Raw genomic sequence first — 18,491 nt, forward strand, 5'->3', positions numbered from 1 at the left:
ACTCCATCGTTTTTCCTCCCTCTCCCCCAAGTGGCTGTAGTGTTTTTGTCTTTGTTGAAATAATTGCAGTGATTTTCAAGACCGTTGTCATGGTAACGCAGAGGTTGATGCATGTTGACAGAATCTGTTGCAGGGCAACTGAGAGACTGAAAAAGGGAGATAAGAGGTGGGTGGAGAAGTGATGTGTGTGTGTGTATTTGTGTGTGTATGAAGGTGAAGGTGGTGATGTTGGCGGTGGGGGCTTGCATGTGCTTTATGGATGCAGTATGGAACTTCTTAGGCTGATAGAACGAGGCCCAAGATCAGGAATGAAACGTTATGAGGGTATTGTGAGTGAAGGAGAGAAAAACAGAGAGAGAGAGACAGAGAGAGAGAGAGAAAGAGAGAGGGGGGGTGAAAAGCGAACTACTATTTTAGTCTGGCCGTTGTCATGGAAACTGCAGCCTCACTACAAATGGAGACATCCAGAACACATGAATCGTCAAACAAATGGCGTGCGTAGGGCCCAGCGTGACGCTACGCCATGGCTGTGCGACACCATGCCATCTCAGTCAAACCCACCCCCCACCCACGCTGGCACCAACCCCGCCAGCCAGATCCCAGCGGCGTCTTCTTCATCACAGAGACTGAATATCAATGGGAGGGTACTTTTTTAGGGAGTGGGTGGGAGGGTGAGGGGGACAAACCCTTGGACTCAGGGGCTAAGTGATAGGCAATGGTGTCCATTCAAGCACTGACTCACAACCACTCGTCCTCTGTCACTTCCTATTCTTCCCTCTTTACCTCCCAACTCATTCTTTTGTTCTGTCTGTCCCTTTACTCTCTGTCTGTGTCCCATCCTCTCATTCGCCCTCTCTGCCTCCATCTCTCTTTCTCACCCCCTCTCTCCTGCACTCTGAAGGACAGAGGTATTCCCACATTTCTCCGTTGCTATAGCAACACTGCAGCAAGAACAGGAAACAGAGGACCCAGGCAGGGAGGAGGAGGACGACGACGAGGGGAGGATGGATACATGGTGGTGGGGTAGAGGCTGCTGGTTTGTGGTGGGTGGGTGTGTGTTTGTGTGGAAGCAGCCTAAGATGAGGGGATGTGTGAACAATGCTAATGCTAATGGTAGCAGCAGCGGCAAAGCAGCCAAGTGGTGGTGAATCCCCCACTCGTCCTCACATCAAGCCGGGCACAGACTCACATGTCATACTCACATTTGCATAATTGTCATTGGGAATGTTTATATGGTCATCTTCCACAAAATGATACATGAGAATTGTCTCCACTCAGTCATTTGACTCTGCTGTTTCTCTGTGACATTGAGACGGTCTGCTGAACTTGCATTCATTTCTGTCATTTCTGAGCATTACTTAGGTATTTAAAAAAAAACAGACCAGACTCCTACCTTGTATATTTCCATACAGTAGGCAGGTTGAGGATGAACTGCTGTGTGCTTTCTTTCTCCCAGTGATTCAATCAGCGCAAACCAGTGCCGGTCAAATGACCCACTAGACAGGAAGATGTATCTATGTGGAATAAACACACAAGAGGCATGCGAACACCAGAGCTATTTCATATTGATGTCATCAGCCTATTTAATCAGTACAAAATGCAGTCTGATTATTTCTTCATATAAATCACAAGGCATTAGAACAAAGCAGTGTTGCATCAACTTCCTAATATGTAAAGATTTGTAGTGAGCAGCAAAGCTCATGTGGCCCGAAAATGAGACAAGCACCTTCATCCTCGTTTTACCCACAATATATATTGGTTTGATAAAAATCAACAGATTAGAGCTCAGACTGAAATGAATGTTCTTTCATACAAGCCACAGACATGTGCCTGTACTGTACTGTACTGAACCAATAACTCATCTGTTGACATAAATGTTGTTGTTCCCAATGGGACAAAAACGTCCTTCTTTGAGACAAATGCATAATGATATTAATAACAAATGCATATTTTCAGGCAAAATCAGAGGGGATATAAGAGAATGACAGATGAGTTATTTTCTGTCTTCACATATCATTACAGTGCCCATGCAAGTAACCTACACAATTGTCCTTTTTCTTGGTCAGTTTTCAACCTAAACAATGTAGACATACTGTATTTTTTAAATTGTGAGACATTTTGACAAATGCACTAGTTATAAAGTTAAACCCCAAAAGTAATAAACATGACAATTAGAACCGCCTTTTCGTTTTTGTTGTTGACATTTTGTTGTTGAACCCTTTGTTATCCATTATCCAGACTGATTTATTGAGCAAATTTCTTATTTTTGGAAATGCATTTATTCCCTGCTGAGCATTAGTGACTAATATTAAACCCACCATCATGTATAGCAAATTTTAAATTCAGAGCCAGCATGTTATTAGTGATGGTAAGTTAAAAAATAACAAATACAAATGCCAGAAACCTTCAAAGCTTAGAACAAACTAAGTTGTCACGTGTATTTCCCAAAATGACAAACTGTTTCTTTTAACAATTAGATTGCTAGAGCAGAGCATGTGTATACTACTAAAGCATCAACTGGGTAAGTAAAAGTAGCTACATAATTTATAGTACCATTAAAAGCCAAAAGTGCCACAACATTAACCATGCAAAGTTAAACTTTGCCCCTATCTGCAGTAATGGAAAATCAATACTCAAGTAAGTGTAATAATCTAATAACAACATCAGCACTGTGCCTGAAAAAAAATGTGTTTGTGTGTGGGAGTGCATGCACTAGGGAACAATTTGCTACATACCTTCCTGCAGTAATTTCATGGGAAGAGTCTGTTTATAATGCTGGCAACAAAATCTTCTGTTCCACCACAGGTCTACAGTGTAACCACACTTTGTTATTTCTGGCACAGTGTACAATTTTTAATGATTAGAAGTTCAGATTCTAATTTAAATTCAACTTTAAAAGAGATATTTTTGTCTCTGGTCCATTATGGCAAATTAAAATCTCTGCTCCATTTCCCAAAAATGTATAGCACTTTTAGCACTTAAAATTAACATGCAAAAATTAAATTTCTTGTGCAACATCAACATGAATGCGTGAAGTGAAAACATAAATTAACAAATAAAGCTCCATTAAAAATATCACATGTGGAAACCTGCATTACGAATTTAGGAAAAAACACAGTGATTTTATTCCACGATGAGTTCAGCACTCTTAGGTGGAAAAAAAACAACAACAGAGCTTTTATTTTTCTAGGTGATCTGCCCTGTTGGTCAGGTTGAGTGTTATCCTGCGAACCTTACAAGCAGCTTACAAGGGTTCCAACATGCTTGCTTGCAAAGTACACAAGATGCATGTCTTCCAAAATAGCCTCTGTGTAGTGTGTTTGTGTTCCTTTGTCTCTCTGGATTATTAATTGAAATGTTTGAGCAAGACAAAAACAACATTCCCAAGTCAAAGGATCAGCTGCATGATTCTTAATGATACTGAGAGAAGAAGGGGAATCTAAGTATAGACAGGAACAAAAGCAAAATAGATTCAGTACAGTGTGAGAAAACCTTCTGAGAGCAGCAGTAGTAAACTTATAATTTATCAACATAGTTTCATGTAATTACAGTCAAAAACTGTATCTTCAAACAAAGAGATTTCAGTCAAAGGCGGCTCTGGATTCCATCTTACAAATAAAATCCAACTGGGTCAACGCCATCTTTTCGTCATACTTTCCATAATACTTCTATAAGCCTACTAACAGTACTGTGTAGTCCATCTTCATGTAAACAATATCTAAGTAGGCCACAGGTTCTATGCCTAGTTTTTTTTTATTTATTTTTTTGCTATGACTGCAGCCCACACAGCCGTGTCGAACACACTGCTCTCCTGTTAAGCACAACTGTTTTTCGCTGCAGCCTTTAAAGTGTGAAGATATAAAAGGCTTTCACATTTTCATGGCTCCTCCATCAGAGGAGATGCAGCCCACAGACTCTGACACGTCTGCGTCACAGTGGAGTTTATGTTGTGTCAGGTTCCCCACAGACTGTGCAGTCTGTCTGTGGGCCAGGGGAGCTGGGGGAATCCCTGGAGAAACACACAACTGGGGGGTTATTGAATTTGAAGGGGAAAGACGGCATAGGGAAAATGGGAGGATAGTGCAGGCACCATGGATTTTTAAATGGATGCGACTGCACAATAACCATACAAATGTAATAAGCAGGGAGATTGTTACATTTCCAAAAAAGCAGTGTCTTTTCTTTTTAATACAGTAAAGTGGGACTTAATGTTGATATTTATGTATATACATATAAAGATATACACCCCGTTTAGATTATGTCTGTTCTTGCTGCGACGGCTGAACCTGTCATTTTTAAATTGCACCTTTTCTAGTTTCAAGTCTAGTTACTACATCACATTATATTTGGACCAAGATCCCAGAATGTGCTAAAAATATTTGCACTTGAGCATTTTTCTTTCATCCTCAATGCATATAGATGTATTTTTTAATGGAGCATTCACACTCTTTGCTTACTTTCACACATCCAGACACCATACACAATCATATGAGTATTACCTGTAGCACTTTTTAAATAGAATATAGGCTAAATTAAAAAGGTTATAACAAGTTAACAAGTTAAACTGTAACAGGGTTAATTTATCAATAATAAAAATGTAATAAGGTAATATCATGGTATTAATATAATAATTACTAGGTAGGAGCTTGGTGTGATAGATATATTTGGGTAGTAAGATGCCAGAAACACCTTCAAACCAAACACCAAGACATAGAAAATTTGCCTGGGAACACTCACTCAGGCTGGCAGGAAAAAGCTGCAAAATGCAGATATTAATATCTGTTTGAAGATTGGTCTTTTGATATTGTAGTGTGCTGGCCCTTTAATATTATGTCCAAGAATCTCAGGGGGACTGAGGTCTCTGGAGAACAGAGTAAAAGACAAGTACAATTACATTCAAGAAAATTATTTTACATTGTAGCCCTGAGACAGTTCAAAAGTAATCTTCCTGCTGTAAGGCCCAAACATTTTATGTAAACATATAAAATTCATTGTTTCGCAATATGGCTGATGCATTTCTTATTACACGAATAGCTGGAGGTTGTGGTTTCATAATGTGGATTGGACTTGCACTGAAAAGTGGACATATATGACAGTCAATACACATCTCACCTCAGGCTCCAAAATTTTAAAATAATCAACAACCTTAAACATGCAGGTGAACTGAAAGACAGTTGCGAGAATAGTGGAAAAAATTTTGTCAACACGTTTAAGATAGTATGTACTGTTAACGATGTCCTAAAGAAAATAGTTAGTCCATGTCATCTGGAGATTTAAACAACGTACCGCAAATCCACTGCATATTGCTGTCTTGATAAGATGTAAATAAAAAGAGAATGCGATGAATAGCAAATAATTTGAACCCTATTTATGATTGTAGTAGTAGTACAAATACAACACATAAAATCGATTGTTGGTGATTTTGAAATGATATTTGCTCATTTGGAATTTAATGCTACCAAAAGGTTTTGAAGAAGTTGGGGCAAAAAGTTGTGAAATGGTTAAAAAAACATAAGATGGAACATCTCGTAACTTATTAGGGTTAATCGGCAATAGGTCAGTTTCATGACTGGGTTAATTAAGAGCATCTGAGAAGCTGAGTCTTTTTAAAGTAAGACTGGGCTTTGATTACTCTGTGAAAGTTTTCATGGGCAAATAGTTCAACAATTTACAATTATTGTGATGTTGAGATGTCATCGCCTCCATCCAGAGACATTTCTGAAGGTATTGGACACAGCCAAAAACCAAAATTGAGTTATTGTTATAATCTGGCCCTCAGGCAGCACCGCATGAACAACACTTACAATTCTGGGCTCAAGAACACCTCTGAAAACAACTGTCACACACAGTTTGTTGGTGCCTCCACAAATGCAGGTTCAAATTCTACCATGCAACAACCATGTAGAAACACGACGCAGAAATGCTGCCGCCTTCTCTCTATTCAGGCTCTAATAAAGTGGACTGAGGGGAACTAGAAAACTGCTCCATGGCAGACTAAAAAACATTTGCAATACTTTTTGGAAATCATTGATGCTGTTTCCTCTGGGCTAAAGAGGAGAGGGACCCTGTGACCTGGGGCCTTCAAAACCCAGCATGGGTAAATCCAGTTTTTCAGTTTTAACATTTGATATGTTGCCTTTGTACTATTTACAATCAGAACAGCTTTTGAATAATTTACAAATCATTGTGTTCTCTTTTTATTTACATTTAACACTGCCCCAGTTTTTCGGGAAACATGCTACCAGCTATTACAATAGTGTAATACGGACAGAACAAGGGACTATTGTGTCCAGCCATTAGCTTATTTTGAAAGTGTCTTTCCCATTTCCTGATTTATGCGTGAGAGGAAAAAGAAAAGGAAAGTAACAAAATACAGTTTAAACAAATATTGTTTAAATGTTTTTCATTTTGTTTTATAAACTTTCATAATAATAATTTACTTGAAACATCATCCTGTTGAACTTTTTAACTAATTTCTCATTTAGTTACTTGTGGTTCACTGTAGGATGAAATCACAACAAAGAATGAAGTGATGAATGTTTCTAATAGCAGAATAACTCCGTACAGCGGGTGAAAAACGGAGGTCACAGAAGTAGCAAACAGGTAAATAATATACCTCTCTGTCATTGTATGACAGTCATTGAAGTGCAAGTACAGCACATGATTATTTTGCTATAACTGAAGAAATACACTCTGCTGCCACGCTGTGTATACCTGGATGAATATGTGGGAAAGAATTACATTTAATGACAATATACCAAGACCCAAATGATAATATCACATACCAAAATACAACCAACAACTAGAAAACAACAAAGGGAAACAAACAAAAAAAAAACCAGAAAATTATATTTTTTTGTGTTAAAGAAATCTAAATTTTTAGAGACTTTAACACAGTTCTTTCATTTGTTCATTTGTTGAAAAGCTTTCAAAACAGACCCAGATGTTTTAAGTATTATTTTATCAAACTGAGCATCTTACCTTTAGCGGACCAACAGGTCAGTCCATTTTCCTGTCTTGTAATTTCTGTCTCATATACGATAATTTCCATAATTTCAGTATGGAGTTTTGCTTGCAAAAACCAAGAAATGGACATCTGGACTGAAGCATCTATTGTAAGCAACAAGTGATGCAGGTCATACACATATACCAGAACTATCTGTAGCCAGACAGCATCAAACTCAGCACCCTCATATACTATACAGGGTTTTGAGGCACAGTTGGCCAAGCTGCAGATATTCAGATTGCAGTTTCCAAGTTTGTGATCTTCCTTAAAAACGGAGGGGGGGGGGGGGGGGGGGGGGGGGGGGGGGTCACATGTTAGTTAAAAATAATTAAACAAATTCTTTTTGAATTGCTTCAAGTACATGTACAGTGGCAGCCACTACACTAAGATGCAACAACGCCCTTCTTCATTTCTACCAAATGTTATTAATGTTGGTAACTATGTGTGGTGCATGTTATGGCTGTTCAGAGGTACAGTATGAAAGGAACATTTCTGTGCTGATTAGGTGAGTCGCCGTCATGATAAAAAGTTGCTACAGTGGTTTTAAGAATATTTGTGCCGCAGTTAAGACACACGTACCCACACACACATACAGCACACAAGGAGGTATCTAGTATGCTCTTTGAACTCTGACGACAGAAGCCACCAAATGTAGCACATCAAGGGAGCGGCCATATGTTGTGTCTTTAGCCTTCATTTATATTCTATTTGTGTCTCTGTGGGGCTACAGTCGAACCCTGCCCACTAGTCTGTTGGATGGGTTGCAATGCATTTACATTTATTATGGTTTGGAACGATTCAGCACCAAAAACATTAACACCGAGTTGAGAAAATTCATGGCTGCCAGATTTATTTGATCGATCTGTTTACATGTGGTATAACCAGATACATTTTAAGAGGTGGCTTAGATGTTTAATAGGATGAATGTGGTGTGCACTGATGTAGAAGATGTTCCTTTCATGGATTAACCTCTGTGACAGCACATTCTGGGTGGGTTTTCTTTGATTTAATCACTCGTATCATCATCATCATTATCACTCTTCCCCAGTGTTCCTTCTCTTCCAATACCTGTGGGCTTGCTGATAAGACAAACAAATAAGAAAAAAAAATTAATTTTGCTGATACTATCTTAAGTACATTTATCTGGATTAACTGGTCATATGTCCAGTTTGTGCTCAATTGCAACAAACATTTTTAGGTTCTTGCATGACAAATACAGTCTGTTATTCAAAACAAGTGACTTATTTAATATATTTCTTGCCCCTAATTATTTTTCCATTTCAAAACTAGCATAAATGAATTACCATGGGAGAGGCATACGAAGGGCTAATTTCCTACAAAAGCGTCAACAAGAATAAAATCATCACTAATTTTCCCATAACAGAAATGTCTGTGGGACTGTATAGGAAAGGCTGACATGTTAACAGAAAAGATGGCACCACAATTCATACATTCAATCCAGGCTCAGCACAGAGGCCTGTATAATGTCTCACTCTTTACTTATGTGGTTGCCGTATTGACCTGCCACAACCCAATATATGATTGATTTATTTCACACGTAATGATACATGGCTAGACAACTGTACACATTATATCAAACTAACAAAAATAAAGAAATACATAGTTGAAACGCAAGAAGCGTAAATGGCATTTAACATATGAAAGTTACACTATAAAAATGTGGATCTTACATTTGTCATACAACCAGACATTATTATTATTAATATACTGTACATTTCCATTCATTCCAATCATCGTAAGATGGAGATTTAATCCCTTCTTGAATGCTGCTGCAAATAGATGTCTAATCATCCTTATCACAGCATTGTATGGCATGATTATGGTAACCATGAGCAAGGAGGTCATATCAAATTCCTGTCTAAAAGCAAATATCTGGCTACTGATCTGATTCAAATAACACATTGTCAACACTTTATTTTGCCCATACAGGTCTTTGCATTGGATTACCTTTGTGTGTTTGTGGAACATAGTTTTACCATTGTTTGATGCTGGCATTTACTGTAAGTATCAGAATTGTCAGAATTCAAATACCAAGTAGCTGGCTTTTACAAAATACATAATACACTCTCAGAACACAAAAGTTTGTAATGATTATTACTGAAGCAACAGACAAAAGTTTGTCAAACAGAGATCTGCATTACTGTTCTACAACCTAAATGGACTTAATGTCACAAAGCCAATTCAAAGATTCACAATGAGTGTTGCAATTGAGCCCTTATGTTTCTGAGAAGTAGCCAAACTTAAAACATATATCATAACCACCTCCACTATAGCCGCTCCTGATTATTCACAAAGAAACAAACTCTACCAGCTTATACATCCACTCCAAAATATCTCTGCATCAGAGTCTGCAATGATACATATTTAAATGAAAATATATTTATATAATTTGTGGATTTTTCACAGTAGTTTGTACTGCACTGTACCTATTTGTCCATCTATTTATGCCTACATAAGTTTCACCTTGAGGGAGTCTATTGAGTCACTTGAGAGAGTGTGGCTTGTGTTTTGTGTGGAAGAAAAATGTCTCCTGGATTTTGTTCTGTAACATTTCCGATCTTCTTCAGTGTGGTAAGTGTTGTGCATGTCTTTTCATCTTTGCTGGCCAACAATGATTTGGGGACTGATTGCGCTGAAAGGCTAGTTTTTCCTTATGAGAACACAGCTTGTAGAAACTGCAAAAACATTTGCTTTGGCACAGATTTACATTGTAGCAATGTCCATTCCTTGATCTCCATGGCCATGATAGTTACTACAAGCACAAGTGACCCATTGTGGTAATTCTTGGCTCAGAACACTGTCACAAATAAGTCTATATGTTTGTGTCAATTCACTCTAGTGTCTAATCATCCCGTGCATAAACCCATCATCAATCCCCTCTCTTTCCAACTCTTGCTCATGCTCTCTCTCTATATTCTCGCTTTTGTTCTTAGATCTGAGTCTCTTGGACATTTTCCTTTGAGCTCCCCTTAAACAGAAGAGGCTCCATTTGGGGATTCTGGTTTTGGCTCATGAAACCTTTGATCGATCCATGTAAGCCCATTGTAGGCATGGGGAGAGACATTGGTAGTGGTGGGGACATAGAATTGGGGTTTGTGTTGGTGCCATTGCCTGATGTGAGCAAATTGGTAGTAGAGATTGGGACTGGGTTACAGGAGATGGGAATATCCTGGCCTGGCTTGTTACTAAGGATCCCTCCTGGTCCCATGCCGTCGTTGCCAATACTAAGACCCATCACATTGTTGTTAAAATGATGTGTCTTGTAGTAATGATTGAGGGTATCTGTGCGGCCAATGTTGGGAAGGTTGACTATTTCTGGATGATGTATTCTTAGTGTTCCTTCTCCACCCGTGCCAGAATTCATTGTCGAACCACCTGATATACCACTTCCAGCTCCAGCTCCAATCTCATCTTCGACATTGACGATTTCAATAGCTCTGGCTGGGCCGTGGTGCTTGTGTAGCTGGTGCTGCTTCCGGAGTTTATAGAAGACCACCAACATTACAGCTGCCATAAAAGTAATGGCTACGAAGCAGCCAATGATGATCTTAGTTGTTTTCATTACATCATCAAGGCCCGGTATGTTAGTTACATCCATTATAGACACAGTCACTGCGTTTTCAGTAGCTCTGTTGGCTCCTGGGGAAAGGGATGAGAGTGAAGAGAGAGAAGGAGCTATAGTAATGCCAGGTCGGCCCTCTACCACAGTAGGATCAGAGAAATTTATAAAGGTCTCATTAATGTACTGTTTGCTTGCTTGCCTCTCCTCTTCTCTTACTGTCTCTACTGTTTCCACAGTGACAGTGGTGAAATAGCTGTAGCTGTTGCTGGGGTCTAGGGCGGTCACATTGAGCACGGCGGTTGCAGTAGTGTTTCCAGCAGAGTTGGTTACCATGCAAGTATACTGCCCAGTGTCTTGCACGGTCACATTTGTGAAGTTCAGTGTTCCATCATGAAGCACTGAGATCCTAACTCGGTACGATCCGTGGGTCATCAGAGTGCCATTTGGAGTGAACCAATTCACAGAGGTCATTGAGGTTCCAGTACGACATTTTAGCTCAGCAGCCATGCCCTCTGTGACATTGAGGTCAGTGGGTGGCTCAACAATAACTGGGGCATAGCAGGTAAAGTGGCTCTGGTCCAGTTCCCCAATGTACTTGCCCTTTAGAATTGGGGGTGCATGGCAGCGAGCACAACATGTGGTGTTGCTTGGAACTGTTTCCTTCAGCCACCAACTGAGCCAGAGAACATCACAATTGCACACCCAGGGGTTGTGGTTAAGATGTACTCTTTCCAACTGGTGTAAAGGGGTGAAAAGGTCATGGGGCAGAGAATGCAGTGAATTGTGTGAGAGGTTAAGCTCCTCTAAGTTTTTGAGGTCATCAAAAGCATTGCGCTCAATGACTGAAACTCTGGAGTGCATTAGCCATAACTTGCGAAGTGACACTAGACCCTGGAAAGATCCAGGCCGGACTATTCCAAGCTGGTTCCCTGATAACTCCAACTCCTCTAGTCGTACTAGTGGGGTGAGGTTAGGGATGTCTTTCAAGCCACACATGCCAAGATTCAAGAAGCGCAGGTTTACCAGACCTTCAAAGGCAGCATCTGAGATGAAATCCAGCTTCCTGAGTTCCCCTAGATCAAGACGACGTAAAGAGGGAACACGGTGAAAAGCAAATGCTGGCAGCGTCTCGATGGGGTTGTTTCGTAGCCATAGTTCCCTTAACTTGCTGAGATACTCAAAGGCTTGTGATGGTACTACTGTGAGACGGTTGTCAAAAAGCTCCAGCGTGTTAAGGTTGGGAAGGCCATTGAAAGCTCCCACCTCAATCTGCCGAATGTGATTCTTGGAGAGCTGAAGGATTTCCAAATGCCTCAGGTGCTTAAACGTGTCAGACTTGATCACCTATTGTGGGAAAAAAAAGAGGCACATTGTGGCAACATGAGAAATAATGCTGTCAAAACACATGAATTCTGTCTGAATGTATAGCCGGCTTGAAGATGAAGTCATATTTACCTGAATTGAGTTCTCTTGTAGATTGAGGTATCTTGTGTTCTCTGAAATATTGTCTGGAATTTGATCCAGACTCTTCCTTGTACAGATGACACGGCTCGCCTGATTGGAGCAGGTACAAGGGCTGGGACAGGGAGGTGCTGCCTCTGTCAGCTGAGGTCCATGGCTGTGAAGCCACAACAAAAGCTGGACCAACCAGAGGAGGGGGGAAGGGGTAGAGGGGCTGGTCACCATGACAACACGCATGGCAACTGAGTCATGACCCACCCCTATTGCTATGATGTTAATAAGTCAATTCCAAACAGGGGAATTTAAGTGCTTATCTCGATGTTCATATTTAATACCCCTATTGTGTTTCTCCTATGAGTTGCCCTTTAAAATCTGAAAAAGTGCAATGATATATATTAAAGATTGTATTCTTATTTTACTTTGCTCATGCTTCTTAGACGATGAAAAACCTTGTTAATTTCAGCATGTCATTTTAGGGAACCCTGCGTTTTTTCCGTTTCCATGGCAATTATTAGTATAAAAATCAAATTTAGGAGAAGGTTTTGTTCTTCAGTGTTGTTTCTGTGGGGACTGTGGCTTCTCACTGTAGAGGGAAGACAGAAAAGGAAAGAGAGGAAGGAGGTCAAGTAAGTGCACAGTGCAGTAGCTACAGTATATCATCGTAGCATATACATGAAGCTTTTCAACCGACTGAATTCAAATCAACAAATATTACAAAGTCCTGTCATGGGAGCGGATGACAAACTTGGTTGGGCTTTCTTTTCTAAAGAGGTGGCTCTCAAATTGTGGCCTGTAGTCTTACTGGTGAGTCAGCTGCCATTTTCTTCATAGGTTGAACTTAACATCTGGGTCATGGTCTGAAATGGCCACAAAATTCTAAAACTTCAAGCTGGGTCAGCAGCATAGCTATTAGGATCCCAGTGTCACATTCCATTTTATAATACTGGAATGCTTCTAGTACGATACAGACAAACACACAGAAGTAGAATCGCACATTTAAAAGAATGCAAAGTTGTTTGATACAATTACAACAGCCGTTGGGATTCATCTAGACGTAAGGTTAATGCAGGGATTCATGCAATCCATCATGAGGCAGCAGCACAGCATTACAAATGAGATAACAAATGATGCCTGCATGCAGTAATTCAACAATTAAGATATGAAGGAACGATTATTGACTTCTGAAATTTTACTGCAATGCACAGGCTGTGTACAATCAGACAAGAACCCCACCTACTAAAGTCGCTTAATCAAACATGTAAATGATAACTAGTCATTGCACAAATTGAAAAAAATATGGTGCAAAACACTTTTTTTAGAATATATACTCTAAATGTGTATTTTTACGCCTTTGGCTATGGGGGTCACACACTTCTTAAAACAGAAATGGCTACAAGCATCAGCAGACTCACTAAATTTAGAAATGCTCTGGTTTGTTTGTTCCATGATAATGATTTGATGAGAATAGGAAGTGTTCAAGGTTTTCTTATGTTATGTTTCTTATGTTATGATTGACACAATGACTCGTTCACAGGCCCTGTGTTGTCAAATAAGAAGATCTTTGTTTCGTGCCACTTATACTGTATCTCCAGTGTGGTTTCCATTGTCAGGTTTCCATATAAAATAACTTCTCTGTACATTTTCCAAACATTTGTTTTTTGGTTAATTTTTAAATGCTTTCCTGGCCATCCTTAACATCTCGTCTCCTATGCAGCGACGATACATGCACTCCTAGAAACATGGTTGCTGTGGCAACCTGCTCACTCACCATCTTGTGTTTTTACTGTCCAGTGCCCTATTCCATATTACTGTGTTTAGCTGAGCTTGATGAACATTTGCTGTTCCGCCCATATCTTGTGCTCAGGAATGAAAACGTCCTTTTGAAAATATAGTTTTCTATAGATTATGTATAGATTATGGGAAACCTGACAAAGCATAGAGTATGATTGAAACTTGACATTAAATATCCCAACAGAGGTAATAAATCTGCCAATCCTTATGTCTACGAGGTCTGAGGTCAACATCAGTCTTTTATTAAAAACATAGCTCTGAGAACCCTTAAAGCAGCTATTAAGAAAGCTCATAAGGGAGTGTATGCTAAATATAGACTTTTCAGATGCTCTTCACATCCCACAGACTCTCTCTCTCTTTCTGATACATACACATTTAGATATTCACACTGTCATATCCACAAACACAAACTCTAACTGCCACTTATGAATAAAAAACACATTATCCACCTTAATTTAGACAGTAAATGTAGATTTATGAACACATTTAAGAACACAAACTTAAATAGGCCTGTATGCAACCTCCTTTCAGCACTCCTCATTGTAGTGCTCTTAACACTGCTGTCCATCTCATCCCCATCCAGCAGGTAACTATGCATTTCAATAATTGGACTGGGTTGAAAAAAATAAAATTCAGTGTCTATCCCAGACGTCAGAATTGCATCTGATCCAGAATGGTGGTTTGGTTGTTACAGTGATTAGCTCATCAGAAAATGATTCATCAAAAATGAGGCATCAAAACACAACATCATTGATATTCAGCTGGTCAAAGAATTGATCCGACAGTGCAATCAAAACAGAATCTGGTTTTGATGAAGGGTTTCATTCACTGATACTTTATTGTACATATTGTAAAGCTGGAGTTTTACCTTATTTTTCTATTTTTTTCTCATGGATGGAAGAATCCTTCTACCACCTTCCTCATGCCTCAATTTTTGAAATGTAAGAACACACAGAGTTAAAGATGCAGAAGGGTTTAGCATAAACATTGTGATACCAGTCTAAAAATGTAACCTAATAATGTTTTCTAAAGTTTTCTAATTACAATAGGATTAAAAGCATTTGACACAATTAACAATAGCAGTTTGATGAAAATTCTTTCTTATAGGAGATACAGACTTGAAATTAGGTGGAAAAGTCACAGTGAGTGGTGAGGCAGAAAAAGAATCAATGTAAAGCAGTACACAGGGTAAAATTGTATTATGGGAAGAGACCTTGAATCTGCAGACGCCTGTTGCCTTGACCTCCCCTTCTTCAAGTTTTTTTTTACCACAGGCGAGCACAGTAACAAAAGCATACGTCCACAATGGTCTTTATTTTTAGAATAATACACCTTGACTCATCTCGGGGCCAGTTCTGTCGCCAGTGGCCTTCATTCTCATCCTTGTGCAAAATGTGTTTTCTTTGGGCTTATGACACAGTTGAAACCTCCGGCGCATTGTATTTCTTTTCTCTTTCTTTCTTTTTTTTTTTGAACAATTTTACTTAAAGGTATTTCTCTTTCTTGATCTTGTCCATTTTTTTCCATGTCAAGAGCAGATTGCAACCATGTAGATATTGATTATTCGATCAGGCCTGAGAGAGCGCTCAGTCGTGAAAAGACAAATTAGCTGCAAGCTGCTGACCATTTGCTACAAACTAATCACATCATTGTAAGCGTCTGATTGTATCAATGCCCTGTTGAGTTATTACTGTTTATAAAAAGGCAAAAATCGTATTCTTGTTTTCAACAAACAAACAAAAATTGTCTCACAAGGCCCAATTAGACCTCATGTAGATGAACACAAAGCGACACAGGTGCAGCAGGGCCAACATCACCTACTGTAACTATGACAACAAGATTGATTCAGGACGTGGGAATCAGGGTAGGATGAGACGCATTTCACAAGTAGGCTATTGTAACAACCACTGCTTTTGGAGAGAAATGACTTCACGGTCACAAAAAAGATTTTTTCCACTTTCATCTGATAACAAGTGTAGTTCCTCATTTCTCTGATTTCAACTCCTGGGGAAAAAAAGATGAGATAAAAACGACATAACCTGACCATTTCTCCTGCAGTCGCAACAGCTAATCTGCAATCTCCTCTCATCATATAGCCTCTAGCATAATATCTCCTACAATTCAATAGAATGGCCTTATTCATCTATGCAGCTGCGCTCACTACGGCGCACCTTCTCGGGAACGCAATTGAAATTCTGAATAGGCCTAATTCTGCACATGCTGCATTACAAAATGGCTTGCATCCATTCTCTCTTCAGGGTAATGACAACATCACTGCACCCAAGAATAATAATCCATAGTCTCCGAATTTATGAGAGAAAGCAAGTGTGGACATGTGAAATAAACAGGTTTACATAAGGAACCATGTTGTTGTAATACATTTGCAAGGGCTGCCACAGCTTTATTCCACTGACATCAAAACTGACCGCATCTTTGGCTGGTATTAATTATTCGCCTAAATTTGTGTGCATATGTGCAGCATTTACACATTTCACTATTCAGTTTGTGTGATCCCGTGTTTTCAGTATCCATGCAGATTAGGTAACAAATGCAATAATTACGCCGGCCATTTCAGTCCGTTCTACCTGTGCATCCAACATACACGTACCTTAATCTTTCGGCGGCTGCGGCGTGAGTTCGATGTTTTCTCTGTTCTCGTCCCTTCTCCCGATCGTCAGTTTTCCAAGCTCGCTATCTGTGTCTCCTTTTCTCTTCCCTAAATTGATTCGCTTGTTTCCACGTCTGTGAGTTGGCTCTTGTTCATGTAGGCTAGATCCGCAGCGCCAACGCAACGCGGGGGGCTACAGCGATGGCAGGTTGAAAATGAATACAATCCACAGACAGAGACGGGGAGAGAGAGAGAGAGAGGGGGGGGGAGAGAGAAAGACAGGAATCGGATTAAGGGTCGTCGGATAAATTAAAGTTAGTATTATCACGTTTACGAACGAGGTCTGGGGCGAGCGCATTCATGCGCCTTATCATCCCTGGAGAGGAACGCAGGCAGCAAACGCGACGGCGCCCGCTGGGCAAAGCATTTTGCGTCCAGCATAAGCGGCTGTTTACGCACATTCCGTATGTTTCAGTCTGAATCCCACTAAGAGAGCATAAGAAAAATAGATGAACGACCAATGAATCGTGGATGTACTTGGCGTTCTTTAGATGTTTTAATAGGCTTGGTTGAATTTTACATCCAAAACAGGATGTTACCAAAATAAGAGATGTTTCAGTGATTTTAATAGATGTATTTCGGTTGGCTTTTTTGTTTTATTTTGTTTTTTTTTTTCTTTACAGGTGCAATTTACGTGTAGACCTGTAATGATTAGTCACATACTTATTCATATAAATCAGCAGCACTCCGTGAATCACTCCAATGAAGTGATAGTTCAAGGATGTTATCATATAATGGGCACTTGTTTAACCACAAGCCTTCAAATAGCTGCAGCAGAAAACGTTTCTGCTCCACAGAATTTCTTTTAAGCAGTTTGCAATGTTTGCCGTTTGCAATGTCCGTATTTATAATGGATGCCCAGTGCATGCACATGTATTTTGGTAATGGCTGGCTAAGATTAAATGTAGCAAACTAATGAGGTCTGTTTTTTGCAGACTTTGCAATTGAATACGTATTTTTTTCCCAAAGCAGTCCTCACTGGTAGATTTATAGCTGTACATAGGAATGCCACCATAACCATTATAAGTCCACAAACTCAGCAGCCTGCCAAAGTTTGTACATTATTAAACCCAAACCTCTAAATACTTTTGAACCCTGCATATTGTATGAAGTATTTTGTGAGCAGGTTTAGGATTGAGCATTTTTTTCTAAGTACTGTCAGCAAGTTAACTCTTCTTTCTTCCCCTTTCACCTGTTCCCCCTTCAGGTGTGCTTCCATCTAATCCTATCTTCTGCATCCTCTTCTCTCACACCAACTAACTTCATGTCCTCTCTCACTAAATCCCTAAATCTCCTCTTTGGTCTTCCTCTAGACCTCCTGCCTGGCAGCTCCAACCTCAGCATCCTGCTACTGATATAACTGTTGGCAAGTTAATTGCTAGTTAAAAAAAAAACTTTAGTTTGTTAGGTGATAATAGTCTGTCAATGGTCTCCACGTGTTGATCTTGGCTGTGGCAGTTGCTTTAGTTCCTTTACATCATTCTTATGTTTTTTAAAAGGTGGGACACAATACTGTGTGATTAAAGTGTGTATAAGAAGCATAGCACCCTTTGTACATATGTTTCCACAACAGAACTAGTTTGTTGGTAAAAATAAATCTCAGTTCATCTTTGCTGTGTCTCAGCTCACACTAAAGGTCAAAGGACAGAGAAGGCCAGTTATGCTTCAGAAAGACCCCCAAGATATAGTCTCTCCTCCTCTCCATCCATCTCTCCCCTTCCTTCCCTCCCTCACACTTTCCCTTGCTCCTCCCCTCCCTCTCTATGAATGCTGTAGTGAGCATTGTTCACAACCACTAGCTTTTGCTGAAAGCCGCACAGCAATGAGGTCTCTGTGCCTTTTGCCTCTCTCTTCCTCTCCCCTCCCCCTCCACCTCCTCAGCCTCTCTCTCTCGTTCGTTCTATCCCACCCACCTACCTCTCTCTCCTTCCTTCTCTTTCTCCTTCTATCTCTCTCCCTCCATTAAATTTCCAGTCACACAG

The 18,491-nt window shown here is 39.8% G+C and overlaps 1 protein-coding gene across 2 annotated transcripts; it reads right to left on the reverse strand.

Annotated features, from left to right (window-relative positions):
• Positions 1–7,839: 7,839 nt before the first annotated feature.
• On the reverse strand, positions 7,840–16,961 carry lrrc4bb (leucine rich repeat containing 4Bb). Of its 2 annotated transcripts, XM_067488162.1 has the most exons (4): positions 16,450–16,961; positions 14,710–14,767; positions 12,045–12,633; positions 7,840–11,933 (listed from the first exon to the last, which is right to left on the reverse strand). In XM_067488162.1, the coding sequence occupies exons 3-4, from the start codon at positions 12,285–12,287 to the stop codon at positions 9,957–9,959; spliced, it is 2,220 nt and encodes a 739-aa protein (XP_067344263.1). In that variant the 5' UTR covers positions 12,288–12,633; positions 14,710–14,767; positions 16,450–16,961; the 3' UTR covers positions 7,840–9,956. The 2 variants fall into 2 exon arrangements, with proteins under 2 accessions (XP_067344263.1, XP_067344262.1); XM_067488161.1 differs by lacking the exon at positions 14,710–14,767.
• Between the last annotated feature and the right edge of the window lie 1,530 nt (positions 16,962–18,491).

Source organism: Channa argus, chromosome 20 (assembly GCF_033026475.1).
Source record: "Channa argus isolate prfri chromosome 20, Channa argus male v1.0, whole genome shotgun sequence".
Taxonomy (NCBI): Eukaryota; Metazoa; Chordata; class Actinopteri; order Anabantiformes; family Channidae; genus Channa; species Channa argus.